This window comes from Mustela nivalis, assembly GCF_964662115.1.
Source record: "Mustela nivalis genome assembly, chromosome: 20".
Lineage (NCBI taxonomy): Eukaryota > Metazoa > Chordata > Mammalia > Carnivora > Mustelidae > Mustela > Mustela nivalis.
The window spans coordinates 7,241,624-7,256,217 of record NC_139039.1 but is presented as its reverse complement, the minus strand read 5'-3'; the positions used below and the strand labels follow the sequence as shown (position 1 = coordinate 7,256,217).

At 36.5% G+C, this 14,594-nt stretch overlaps 1 protein-coding gene across 6 annotated transcripts in view; it reads left to right on the top strand.

The window, feature by feature from the left end:
* The window catches only part of LOC309855249 (disintegrin and metalloproteinase domain-containing protein 5-like), a 154,500-nt gene that overhangs the window by 20,049 nt on the left and 119,857 nt on the right, over positions 1 to 14,594 (top strand). For 5 of the 6 annotated variants that reach the window (XM_082715364.1, XM_082715361.1, XM_082715360.1 and 2 more), the window contains exons 4-7: positions 8,888 to 8,966; positions 9,237 to 9,313; positions 10,444 to 10,615; positions 11,521 to 11,586. In XM_082715364.1, coding sequence (XP_082571490.1) covers positions 8,888 to 8,966; positions 9,237 to 9,313; positions 10,444 to 10,615; positions 11,521 to 11,586 — 394 coding nt within the window. Of the gene's footprint in view, positions 1 to 8,887; positions 8,967 to 9,236; positions 9,314 to 10,311; positions 10,344 to 10,443; positions 10,616 to 11,520; positions 11,587 to 14,594 lie in introns of those variants that run through there. The other variant, XM_082715365.1, reaches the window with a different exon arrangement.

The window sequence follows — 14,594 nt, the reverse complement described above, 5'->3', positions numbered from 1 at the left end:
TTTGATTTCAACTTGGTTAGATTTTATATCTTTTATTTCTCCAGAAAGGGCTTTTATCTCTCTGAAGAGGGTTTCTCTTATATCTTCCATGCCTTTTTCGAGCCTGGCTAGCACCTTGAGAATCATCATTCTGAACTCTAGATCTGACATATTACCAATGTCTGTATTGATTAGGTCCCTAGCCTTTGGTACTGTCTCTTGTTCTTTTTTTGTGTGATGAGTTTTTCTGCCTTGTCATTTTATCCAGATAAGAATATATGAAGGAACAAATAAAGTACTAAAAGGGTGGCAAAGATCCCAGGAAAATGTGCTTTAACCAAATTAGAAGAGACTGAAAATCATGGGGGGAGAAAGGGGATAAAAAGTTCAGAGGAAAAAAAAACAATTAAAAAAAGAAAACAAATTGGACAGCCACATGCAGAAAACTGAAATTGGACCACTTCCTTACACCACACACAAAAATAGACTCAAAATGGATGAAGGACCTCAATGTGCGAAAGGAATCCATCAAAGTCCTTGAGGAGACCACAGGCAGCAACCTCTTTGACCTCAGCTGCAGAAACATCTTCCTAGGAAGAACGCCAAAGGCAAGGGAAGCAAGGGCAAAAATGAACTATTGGGATTTCATCAAGATCAAAAGCTTTTGCACAGCAAAGGAAACAGTTAAAAAAATCAAAAGACAACTGACAGAATGGGAGAAGATATTTGCAAACGACATATCAGATAAAGGACTAGTGTCCAGAATCTATAAAGAACTTAGCAAGCTCAACACCCAAAGAACAAATAATCCAATCAAGAAATGGGCAGAGGACATGAACAGACATTTCTGCAAAGATGACATCCAGATGGCCAACAGACACATGAAAAAGTGCTCCATATCACTTGGCATCAGGGAAATACAAATCAAAACCACAATGCGATATCACCTCATACCAGTCAGAATGGCTAAAATCAACAAGTCAGGAAATGACAGATGCTGGCGAGGATGCGGAGAAAGGGGAACCCTCCTACACTGTTGGTGGGAATGCAAGCTGGTGCAGCCACTCTGGAAAACAGCATGGAGGTTCCTCAAAATGTTGAAAATAGAACTGCCCTATGACCCAGCAATTGCACTACTGGGTATTTACCCTAAAGATACAAACGTAGTGATCCAAAGGGGCACGTGCACCCGAATGTTGATAGCAGCAATGTCCACAATAGCCAAACTATGGAAAGAACCTAGATGTCCATCAACAGATGAATGGATCAAGAAGAAGTGGTATATATACACAATGCAATACTATGCAGCCATCAAAACAAATGAAATCTTGCCATTTGCGACAACATGGATGGAACTAGAGCGTATCATGCTTAGCGAAGTAAGTCAAGCGGAGAAAGACAACTATCATATGATTTCCCTGATATGAGGAAGTGGTGATGCAACATGGGGGCTTAAGTGGGTAGGAGAAGAATAAATGAAACAAGATGGGATTGGGAGGGAGACAAACCATAAGTGACTCTTAATCTCACAAAACAAACTGAGGGTTGCTGGGGGGAGGGGGTTTGGGAGAAGGGGGTGGGATTATGGACATTGGGGAGGGTATGTGCTTTGGTGAGTGCTGTGAAGTGTGTAAACCTGGTGATTAACAGACCTGTACCCCTGGGGATAAAAACACATGTTTATAAAAAATAAAGAATTAAAAAAAAAAGGAAACAAATAAAAGGAAAATACAAAATAGAAAAAAAATATATATATATATATTAGACTGGTTACTAGAACAAGGTCACCCACTTAATTTTGGGAGAATTTTGGTCTCTTAGAAGAAACTACTTCCCAAAATTTTAAAGAATGAAAAACGTATATAAGGATAAATAGAATGAAGGGATAGAATATTCCTATAAAGATGAAAAAAAATTTTTTTAATTTTTAAAAAAGGAGTTGATTAAGTTGGTTGGGAGAATAAAGAAAAAGAAAGTGGAGAGAATTTACTTGGGCTGCAGAATAGAACAAGCTTGGAGCAAGATTTAGGGTATATTTTGATCTATTAGAAGAAGTTTTACCCCAAATTTTTTAGGAGAAAAAACCCTATTTGTATACAAAATACAAAGTTAGATACAATGAAAGATAAAATATGACTATAAGAATGAAGGTTCAAAAAAGATTATTATTTTTTTATGAAAGGTATTGTAAAGATAAACTAGTTAAAAAGCATTAAAAGAGGAAAGAGTAAAAGTTAAAAAAAATTAAGCAGAAAAAAAAGAAAATAAAAAAAAATTAACTGCAAGACTAAAGAATATTGGGAATTCCATGCTTTGAATTTCCATGCCATGAATTCCATGCTTTGCTTTCTCCTCCTCTGGAATTCAGCTGTTCTCCTTAGTAAGTGACCTTGATCTTAGCTGGATTTCTTGTTGATCTTCTGCGGGAGGGGCCTGTTCTAGTGATTCTCAAGCGTCTTTGCTGGAGGCAGAATTGGACCACCCTTACCAGGGGTCAGGCTAAGTAATCCACTTGGGTTTGCTTTTGGGAGCTTTTGTTCCCTGAACGCTTTCTGTAGAGTTCCAGGAGACAGGAATGAAAATGGCAGCCTCCCAATCTCTGGTCCAGAGGAGCCAAGACCTCGGGCCCCATTCCTCTGTGCACCCTCAGGAAAAAGTGCTCAATCACTCCCGTCTCCTTAGCCTCCAGCTGCACTCTGAGCTCACCCAGCCTGTGACCAAGTGTCTCTGTCTCTGGCACACAGCTCCACCTGGGGTCTCTGAGCTCCACAAACCCCTGAGCTCTTCTAGGGGGTGTCTCCCCGGGTCTTGTTGGGACCCCACTCACTACTCCAGATTAAAGCTCAAGGTAAACCCAAGGTGAGAGCTCACTCCTCAGCTCTGTCTCTGTAGCTGGCTTCCATGCTCTAATACCTGCAAGCTCTGTGGCACTCAGATACCCCTGATCCTTCTATGACCCCATGAGACCTGGAGCCATGCTGACCCCGCGTGGACTTCACCCCAGTTTAGCCTCTGGAGCGATGTCCCTCAGTGGAGCAGACTTTTAAAAGTCCTGATTTTGTGATCCATTGTTCAGTCACTTGCTGGGAGCTGGCCCCTCCCCTTGTGGTCTATCTTCCAGTTGCTTTGGATTCACTTCTCTGCTGGTCCTTTCAGAAAGTGGTCAATTTTCTGTTTCTAGAATTGTTGCTCTTCTTCTCTGCAATCTCCTGTTGGATTTGTAGGTGTTCGCAATGGTTTGATAAGCTATCTAGCTGATCTCCTGCTACCTGATGTCATCTCAGCCTACTTCAGTGCCATCTTGACTCCTCCACTTTTCTATCTTTTTGTGTCTTCTTCAATTTCTTTCATGGGTGTTTTGTAGTTCCTTGAGTTCAGATCCTTTACCTCTTTGGTTAGGTTTATTCTCAGGTCTTATGGTTCTTGGTGCTATCATAAATAGAATAAATTCTCTCATTTCCATTTCTACATTTTCTTTGTTAGTGTATAAAAAGAAACTGGTTTCTGTGCCTTGATTTTGTATCCTGCTACATTACTGAATTGCTGTATGAATTTTAGTAGTTTGGGGGTGGAGTCTTTTGGGTTTTCCATATAAAGTATCATGTCATCTGTGAAGAGAGAGAGTTTGACTTCTTTGCCAATTTTCATAAGTTTTATTTCTTTTTGTTGTCTGATTGCTGTTCCTAGGACTTATAATCCTATGTTAAGCAACAGTGGCAACAATAGTCATCCTTGTCGTGTTCCTAATCTCAAAAGGGAAAGGCTGTTAGCTTTTCCTCACTGAAAATGATATTCACTATGGGTTTTTCCATAGATAGATTTTACAAAGTTGAGGAATGTTCCCTCGATCCCTATACTTCAAAGGGTTTTAACCAGGAACGGGTGCTGCATTTTGTCAAATGCTTTTTCCGCATCGGTTGAGAGGACCATGTGGTTATCCTCTCTTCTCTTATTGATTCACATTGATTGATTTGCAAATGTTGAACCACCCTTGCATCCCAGGGTGCATGGTGGATAATCTTTTTAATGTACTGTTAGATCCTATTAGCTAGGATCTTCTTGAGAATCTCGGTATCCATATTTGTCAGGGATATTGGTCAGAAATTCTCCTTTTTGATGGGATCTTTGGTTTGGTGATCAGGTAATGCTAACATCATAGAAAGAGTCTGGAAGTTTTCCTTTTGTTTCTTTTTTTGAAAGAGCTTTAGGAGAATAGGTATTATTTCTTCTTTGAGTGTTTGATTGAATTCCCCAGGGAATCCGTCAGGTCCTGGGCTCTTGTTTTTTGGGAGGTTTTTGATTGCTGCTTCAATCTCGTTACTAGATATTGGTCTATTCAGGCTGCCAGCTTCTTCCTGTTTCAGTCTTGGAAATTTAAAGTTTTCCAGGAATGCATTCATTTCTTTTAGGTTGTTTAACTTATTGGCATATAACTGTTGATAATAATTTCTGATCATTCTTTCTATTTTCTTGGTGTTGGTCATGATCTCTCCCCTTTCATTCATAATTTTATTAATTTGGGTCCTCTCTCTTTTCTTTTGAATTAGTATGGTCAGTGGTTTATCTATCTTATTGATTCTTTCAAAGAACCAGCTTCTAGCTTTGTTGATGTGTTGTACTATATCTCTAGTCTCTAACTCATTGATCTCTGCTCTAATCTTAATTATTTATCTTCTTATGTGTGGGGTTGGCTTAATTTGTTGTTGATTTTCCAGTTCTTTCAGGTGAAAAGAGAGCTGGTGTATTCTGGATTTTTCAGTTTTTTTGAGTGAGGCTTAGATGGCTTTGTATTTCCCCCTTAAGACTGCTTTTGCTATATCACATAGGTTTTGGACTGATGTGTCTTCATTCTCATTGGTTTACATGAATTGTTTAAGTTCTTTTTTGATTTCCTGGTTGAACCAAGCATTCTTGAGCAGGACGGTCTTTAGTTTCCAAGTGTTTGTATTCCTTCCAGACTTTTTTCTTGTGATTGAGTTCCAGTTTCAAAGCATCATGGTCTGAGAATATGCAGGAAATAATCTCAGTCTTTTGGTATCAACTGAGCCCTGATTTGTTACAATGTATGTGGTCTATTCTGGAGAAAGCTCCATGAGCACTTGAGAAGAATGAATATTCTGTTGCTTTAGGGTGGAATGTTCTGTATATATCTATGAGTTCCTTCTGGTCCAATGTGTCATTCAAAGCTTTTGTTTATTTATTGATTTTCTGCTTAGATGATCTATTACTGAGAGTGGTGTATTAAGATCTCCTACAATTAATGTATTCCTATCAATATGACTAATTAACAGTTGGCTTAGTAGTTGGCTGCTCTCATGTTGGGGGCATAAATATTTACAATTGTTATATCTTCTTGGTGGATAGACCCTTTAACAATAAGGTAGTGTCCTTCGGTATCTCTTACTACAGTCTTTAGCTTAAAATCTAATTTATCTGATATGAGAATAACTACTCCAGCTTTCTTTTGAGGCCCATTTGCATGAAAGATGCTTCTCCATCCCTTCACTTTCAGTCTGCATGTATCTTTAGGTTCCAAATGTGTCTCTTGTGGAAAGCATATGGACAGGTCCTATCATTTTATCCAGTCTTTAACCCTGTGCCGTTTTATGGGAGCATTTAGGCTGTTCACGTTGAGAGTGATTATTGAAACATAAGTTTTTAGTGAGATCACGTTGCCTGAGAAGTCCTTGTTTCTATAGATTGTCTCTGTAAACTTCTGTTCTATGTCATTGTTGGGTTCTTTCTTTTTTTATAAAAAATCCCTTTAATATTTCTGTAGTGCCAACTTGGTGGTCACAGACTTTTTTAAACCTTGCCTGTTTTGAAAGTTCTCTCTGTCTCCACCTATTCTGAATGTCAGCCTTGCTGGATAAAGTATTCTTTGCTGCATGTTCTTCTCATTTAGTGCCTTGAATATGTCTTGCCAGCCCGTTCTGGCTTGCCAGGTTTCTGTGGGCAGGTCTGATGTTATTCTAATGGGACTTTCTCTGCATATAAGGAATCTCTTCCCCCTAGCTGCCCTTAAGACCTCTTGCCTAAAATTATGATTCATGAATTTAACAGTTAAGTATCTGGATGTCTTTCTAGACTCATTGGTCTTGGGGGGTGTCCTTTCTGCCTCTAGAACATGAACACTTGTTCTGTTCCCCAAATTGGGGAAATTTTCATCCAGAATTTGTTCACCTATATCTTCTAATCTTCCCTCTTTCTCCATCTGCTCAGGTATGCCAATAATTCTGATGTTGGAATGTTTCATGGTGTCATTTATTTCCTTAATTCTATTTTCATGGCTTCTAAGCTGTTTATTCCAGGTGTCCTCCTGATCCATCTTCTCTCAGTTTGTCTTCTAGATCACTAAGTCGATCTTCTGCTTCAGTTATGCTGACTGTTAGAGTATTTAGATTCGATTGGATCTCATTTCTGCCCTTAGAGTTTCTATGTTGCCACTAATGGTCTTCTCCATCCTAGCCATTGCTTGGATAATTGTTACCCTGAATTCACTTTGTGACATATGTTTATGTTCATATTCAGTGGTTTTGTGGCAGAGGGCACAGTCTCTGAATATTTACTATGTTGGGTGTTCTTACTTCAAGTCATTTTGGTGAGAGGTGTTTGAGGGGTTGTTTAGCTGAATTTATCAACCACAATCTAGGCAAGGTGCACCCTGAAAAGTTTCAGAGTAACCAGAAGTCATCACCAAAAAGAGAGAGAAAAATAGAAAAAAAAAAAAAAAAGAAACCCAGCCAAAATGAGCCCCAAAAGTAAGATTTATAAGGTCCATAAACAAAACTGAACAATTAAAAAGACTGACAAAAGTAAAAGACAAGAGAAAAAGAAGAAAAACCCAGCCAAAAGGAACCCTAAGGATAATATTTATATAGTACAAAAACAGATACAAATACACAGAAACACCCACAGAAGAATAAGATGGGAAGGTGGTTATAAACCCTTGATGTGAGCGAGGAAGGTTATTTCAGATCTTCCTGAATGAATATTGTTATCTTTGTTAAAGGACTCAACTTTCCATAGATACAGGGAAATTAAAACTGGTTTATATATAGAGGTAGTATTGAATAGGGAAAAATGATTACCTTGAAGCTTATGCCTATATGTATTTAAAAAAAGGAAGAAAAACACAATATATGCATGAAAAAAGTTCAAGTTTAAAAGTTATTATGCAGTGTGTTAAAACTCTGGTTGTAATGGTGAGTAGGTTAAAAAAAAGAAGAAGTGTGAGAACTAATAAAAAAAAAAGAAGAAGAAAAGTTGTATCTATGAATTATACAGGCATTGGGGCAATACTGGGAGCTTAATTTATTGTTTTTCCCTGATGTTTGGGTGTTAACAGTTTAATGGGGACCCTGTGGTTATTGTCTTCTTGTTCCTTTGGCTAGTTTTCTTGGGGAGGGGCTTGCCACATTGTTTTCCAGTCAGTACTGCTTGGGTTGAGTTACCCTGCCTGCTATCAAGGGACTGGACTCTGTGGAAACTGCTTTTCAGGCTTATGTTCTCTGGAGGGTTTTGTTCTTTGGTGGCTTTTTGTGGCTTTTTGGCTTTTCAGAGGTTTAGTGGAAAGCAAACTGTCCACCCCCAGACCTCTGCCTCAGAGAGAGGCCTCAGTTTGCTCCCCGCTGGATGGTCCAGAAAACATAGACTCCCCCTCTGCAAACTCTGCCAGACACCACAACCTCCCGCTGGTGGTGCGCACCCCTAGCCACTCTCCCAGTGGTTGCCCGAGGCCCCTGCTTGTCTCTGCATGCTGGTGCCACTAAAACTGTGAGCAATATAGGTCTGGATGAGCCCGATTCCAGTTACTGCTGTTGCTGGGAATGCTATCTACGGTCCATGCCAGGGAAGGTGCAGGTTGCCAAAGGCTGCAGGCTGAGAGACCCCAACCGGAGTTGGTGCTGAGTTCTCTTAGGTGCCGGCTGGGTGTGCTCAGACCCCGCAGTCACGCAGGTCGAGGAAGGCTGTAGGCCCAGAGACCACCCACTGGTGCCCACACTAGGCTGTCTTAGGTGGGAGTGTGCCCAACCTGAGTAGTAGTGCAAGCAGCAGAAAGCCATGGGCTCAAGGACCACAGATTGGTGGCCCCACCAGACTCTCTCTGACATGAGTGGTCACCAGAGGTGACCATCCTGGGCCCATGCCCTTGACCACCAGATTCCACCAGTTGCCTCTTAAGATCTTTTGCTCTTTTTGAGTGCTTTTAACCAGACTCCAAGTTAATGTTTGTCCCCAGCCACAGGACACTTTCATATTGGGGTATTACTTTCTAATGTGTCCCTTCTGGTGGCTCCCTCCTCTTCTGTTTATCTTCCAGTATCAGTCCAAGCATTCCCCCTCTGCTTTACCTCTTCACTGCTGTCATCTGCCTCTGTAGAGATCCAGAAGTGTGTAATCTTACATCTCAGGCCAATTTCATGGGTGTTCAGAGTGTTCTGGTAGATATTTAGCTCACTTTAGGGGACCGGTTGAAACAGGGTCTCTTACTTCTCTGCCATCTTGCCCCTACTCCTCAAGAAAATATTTTAAAATTTTGTTCTAACCCTTTAAGATTTAGGTTTAAAATCTGGAATCAGTTTTAACACAACATTTTTAAACACAAAATAAATAAACACAAAAATTTTTAAATTCTATGCTGGAACTTGGGACCTATGTTATTTTACTATTTACTATTTCTAGCTGTTTTGGTTGTTCATTGACATGTATTTTAGCATTGTATGTTACAATACTTTCTTCAGCACCTGGTTTATTGTAAATGATAAAAGTATTTGGACGATTGACTATGTAAAGGTAATTGACACTACAATTCCTCAGTGAAAGAACAATTTGTATTATGAAGAATAATTTTTTCTATGTTTTCTGTTTCACAACTTGAGCATGTTTTGTGATTTTTTTTGTCTAGATTATTTTTATATTCAGTTTCTGTTGTTTACTTTTATGACAATGATGACATCCAACATTCTCAGCCTTTGTTAGCACAGGTAAGACTGAGCTTTTTCTTACAAACTTCTTACTCTGGATTATCTTTAAAAATGTAAATATTCTGAAATTTCTAGAATATTATTTTACACATTCACTGAAATTGAATAACTTGGACTAATTCTTATTCCTACCTGGCAAAAGTTTGTTGGCTAATTGCCTATGCATGTTAAAGCACTAGGGTAGATAAAGTAATAAATACAAGTGACACAGGTGGGATGTCCATTTTAAAAATAAATTATCCATTTATTCTTGTGTATTTTTTTTTTCAGGTGGATTGCAGTTATCATGGATATGTTGCAGGTTTTCCACATTCTCTTGTGTCACTCCATACTTGTTCAGGACTCAGGTTGTAACCTATTTAAAGATATTCCATTTGCCAGTATTGATCCTGTTAACCTGAGTTGGTCCTCTGTTTATCTTTTCTAGTTCTATATTCAACTTTGTTATCTCAGTTCCCTAAGGAGTAACTCAGAATTACTGGTAAAATAAAATATTGGTCACCTTGGCAGCATTTGTCCCTGTTGGAAGACTACTTGTTGATTCTTTTTTTTTTTTTTAATTTTTATTGTGTTATGTTAGTCACTATAATATATACATGATGAGGTTTTTTTTGTTGTTTTTTTTTTTTTTTAGATTTTATTTATTTGACAGAAAGAGAGAGAGATCACAAGTAGGCAGAGAGGCAGGAAAAAAGAGAGTGGGAAGTAGGCACCTTGCCAAACAGAGAGCCCAATGTGGGGCTCGATCCTAGGACTCTGAGTTCATGACCTGAGCTGAAGCCACTCAGGTGCCCCACATCATGAGTTTTTGATGCAGTGTTTCACGATTCATTGTTTATGTACTTGTTGATGCTAACAGGATCTGTTGCTTGAGGCTTTGAGTGGCCTTGACTGTAGGGGGTGTTTGTTGGTCTCTTCGTACTTTACTTTTTCTAGATTTTTAATATTTTTATTGATTTCTTAATTTCCTAGCATGGTTGAAAATTGTAGAATGCCTAGATCTGATAGGTATTTTAGCTCTGCTTCCAGTCATTTTTAGGCAGGTAATACCTTCATTTAAGTCCACACAAAAAATGATGTGTGACATTAAGTCTCAGGGAAGAGTAGGTATCTCAAAAAGAAGAAAGGACCTAACACTAAGGAAGAGAGTGCCTAAAGATCTGACAAGCTGGCTTAGAAAATCTGTACTCTAGGAAGGGTTCCTAACCTGTTTAATCACATGGATCCATGACACTTACATGCTTTCCTTAAGATAATAAAAATATTTCTCTTAGAATATTGTAATATAAGGCAGTATGCATCCTGTGGTATTAACTGGTCCAGTCTTGAGTTTAATACCTCAATGAATAAACTAGAGAAACCAAGGTGACTTTAAATGTAAGAAAAAAATTTTTTTTTTTTTGCCAAAATTACTCCTTAGAATATTATAGTTTTGGTAGAATAATTTCAGACTTGTTTTGATTTTTTTAATACTCAGGGGAACATTACAGCTTAAAAACATCTCATACGGAATTGAACCAATGGAGGCTGTATCAGGATTTGTGCACATGATTTATGAAGAAAAATATGACATTGTTGTACCTCTTTTAGGAGAAACTAAGACTTACAGCTATAATAACATGTATTATCATATCAGGAAAAGTTCAGAAGTAAGTGTTGACTTTTTAAATTTAACTTATTCCTTATAATTTCATAAAATGAAAACTATTTTCAGAGCAAAATTTGATGGTCTGCAGATTTAAGATTGTTTTACTTTTTCATGAGGACCTTGCTTGACTTTTAAAATGGGTAAAGAATAAAATTAAGTTCCCCATTAAGCTTGTCATTAGATTAAAGTTTAGTAAAGACTTAGGTAATCAATCTTGGACACATGTGAATATAGGATTCAAGAAACCAAAAAATTAATTTTCGCATGTGGACATTTGAATAGCTAATGTAAATTACTCCTTTTCCTCAATTAGGCTGATAAATTAGGTGAAAATATCACATAATCTGCATTTATAAATTAAATCTTTGTTTTAAGAGAGTTCAGAAATACTATTAGTGGCCTATATAAGGTACAGGTAAGGCAATGTGATGAATTCTTCTCCCACAAAGGCTAGTAAACTGCTTTAATGTCATAAATAGCATTCCTGGCTCCAGTGAACTGCCATTGGTTGTAAACTTCAGTAATATTTTTCTTAACTTTGTTGTTTGCCGGAAGTAGTTTCCTAATCATTGGTAGCAGAAAATCTGTCCACATGGAAGACTACTATGAAAACTATCACAAGGGAAGAAGGAAAAGATTTATGTTGTAATCTTAAAATTTCTAATTTCAACTATTGCTAAAATCAAGAGATACCTGGATTCTTGTATAGCTTGGGATCTCATTGAACACCTTTATTAACCACAGGAACTTTTTGGACTGGAATTTTCTGAATAGTACCTAAATTTTGTATTTGGATGCCGCTTTATTATGTAGTCAGTAGCATCATGTCTCTCAGTTTCTGAATATAATTTCAGTAGAAGGTAAATTTTTGGAAATTCCTCAGGACTCATGTTGTGTGTTTTCCAGAGAACTGAATTTCTCAAGTTATATCCTCAATATCTTGAAATATATATTGTTGTGGATAAAATTCTGGTAGGTCCTTTTTTATGTATTGCTATTTTAAAGTGATTTAACCTTTGTATTTAACTTGATTTCAATGATGTAATAAAAATTTTAAAACGTTTTTGATAAATATTTATTTTGTTTTGCAGTTAATAACTTCTTAATTGTTCATAAGCCAAGTGTTGAATTCATTTATTTTAAATATGAGTTTCTACATGTTTTTGTAAAGTAAAACATTTTATATATATATATATTTTAAAAAAAAAAACATTTTTTATATTTTTAAAGCTTGTCAGTCTATTTTTCTTTTTGTCAAAAGAACTACATCCTCAGTGAAACCCTCAGGCCCCACATATAATAATGTTTAACTGCTTCAGCCTCATTGAAAGAATAGTCTACAAAACAAATATGCTACTTTTAAGTGAAGGGATAAAACAAGTCATTTGTTTTGTTCTCAGTTCTAGATAAATGAAATAACAGAAAAATGAATAAAATTTTTATATTGAGGATTCATGATTATATTTATGATCTTGTATGGGTTTAGGTTTTTAATTTGTACAACATGGGTAGTTAGGAGATTCTGAACTATGAGGCTACATTTATTCCTGCTTGGTAAGAGCCAGGGGCACCTGTTGGAGGCAAAGAATGTTTCTCTCTATAGGAATGCACTTCAAGCAGGTATTCCCACAGGTATTCCCACAGATTATTTCCAGCCATATATGAGCTCAAATTCAAAAGAAAATTAGCTACCATAAACAAGGGTTAGCAAAATAAATAAATAAATAAATAAATAAATATTTAGATATAGGAAACTTTTAGATATTAAAATTTTAAGATATGTTATAAAAATATTTCATTCCATAGGGTGTCTGTTGACTCCAGAAGAGGTGGGTATGAGGCAGGGAAGCTGAGCTAAATATTATCAGAGGTTACAAAAATTGAAGTCCATTGACTCATTAAAGAGTGGAAAGGTTTTTTTTTTTTTTTTTTACACCTGGTTACACTGACTTAGGACAATGTCAATACATATTCTAAAATCATATTCCTGTAAATTTACAAAGCAATTAGAAATAGGAAAACAGAATTTTAAGCATAATCAACAAAAATAAGTCAATGAAGGGAAAGGAAAACATTATACATTAAATTTTTGTTTCATAGTAACCTAAACTTAGCAGTTAATAACTGCTAAATATTTAATAAATATTTATTTGTACATAATTTGAAGTCAGAGAGATCTAGCATTGAATCCCAATTTCCCCTCATTCTTTTTTTTTATTGTAGTAAAAAGCATTTAGTATTAAATTTTCCATACTAACCATTTTTAAATGTATAGTTCAGTAGTGTTAAGTATATTCACATTTTTGTTCAACAGATCTCTAGAATCTTTTCATCCTGAAAACCAACATTCTATGCCCATTGAACACTAATTTCCCCTCCCCCCTGCAACCCCTGCCCCACCCTTGGCAAATACCTTTCGACTTTCTGTTTCTATGATTCTGACTACTTTAGATAATACATATGAGTGGAATTATACAGAATTTGAACTTTTGTGACGGGCTTATTTTGCTTCGCATAATGTCCTCAGGTTTCATCCATATTGTAGCACACGACTGGATTATCTTCCTTCTTAAGGCTGTGACTATCTCACTGCATGTGCATATAGCCATTGCATTTTCTTTACCCAGTCTTCTATTAATGGGCCTTTGGGTTTCTTCTACCTTCAGGCTATTGCGAATAATGCTACAAGGAACATGAATGTGTAAATATCTCTTTGCGATCTTGCTTTGATTTTTTTGAATGTATACCCAGAAGCTGGATTGTTAGAACATATGTTAATTCTATGCTTAATTTTTTGAGGAGCTGTTGTACTGTTTTCCGTTATTAATATTAATATTTCCATTAATAAAGAATTTTAAAGTTTTTTGTTGTTGTTAAGCTATAGGATTTCTTTTGTATATTCTACATATTGACATCTTATCAGATATGTGGTTTGTAAATGCTTTCTCCCATTCTGTAAGCTGCCTTTTCACTCTGTTGATTGCTTTCTTTGATGCACAAAAGTTAAGTTTAATGTAATCCCATTTGTTTATTTGTACTTTTGTTCCCTCTGTTTTTGGTATCATATCCAACAAGTGATTGCCGAATCCAATGTACTGAAGGTTTCTTCCTATGCTTTTTTCCAGGAGTTTCATAATTTTAGGTCTTACATTTATGCCAATTTTGAGTTAACTTTTGTATATGATTTAAAGTAAAAGTCCAACTTTATTCTTTGACATGTAGGTAGATATAGATTTTCCAGCGCCATTTGTTGAAGACACTGATTATTTTCCACTGTGTATGCTGGCACCAGTGTTGAAAAACATTTGGCCATATATACTCAGGGCTTTATTTCTGAATGCTCTATTCTATTCCATTGTTCCATATATCTGTCTTTATGCTAATGCCATATAGTTTTCATTACTGTTGCTTTGTAGTCTGTTTCAAAATTGGGAAATGAGACACTGTAACATTTTTCTTTTAGGCTATTTTTTTCTATTTCTGAAAAATATGCCATTGGGATTCTAATAAAGATTGCAGTGAATCTTTAGATAGCTTCATCTGGTAGTTTGGGCATTTTAACATTATTTTAACACTACAAAGTCTTCCAGTTAATGAGCATGAGATATCTTTCCATTTGTCTGTGTATTCTTTGATTTCTTTTGCCAGTGCCTTCAGCTTTCAGTGGGCAAGACTTTTACCTCATTGGTTAAGTCCATTCTTAAGTATTTTATCCTTTTTGATACTATAGTAAAAGGGAGCATTTTCTTAATTCCCTTTTGTGATTGATCATGTTTGTGTACAGAAATGTTCGGGTCCAGAAACAACTGATTTTTGTGTGTTGATTTTATATTATAACTACTGAAATTGTTTCCTAGCTCAAACAGTTTTTTTTTTTTTTTTGTGGAATCTGTAGGGTTTTCTGCTTATGAAATCATTGGTTAGACATAATTTTACTTATTTCTCATTTTAATACCTTTTTTCTTTTTGTTCTCTAAATC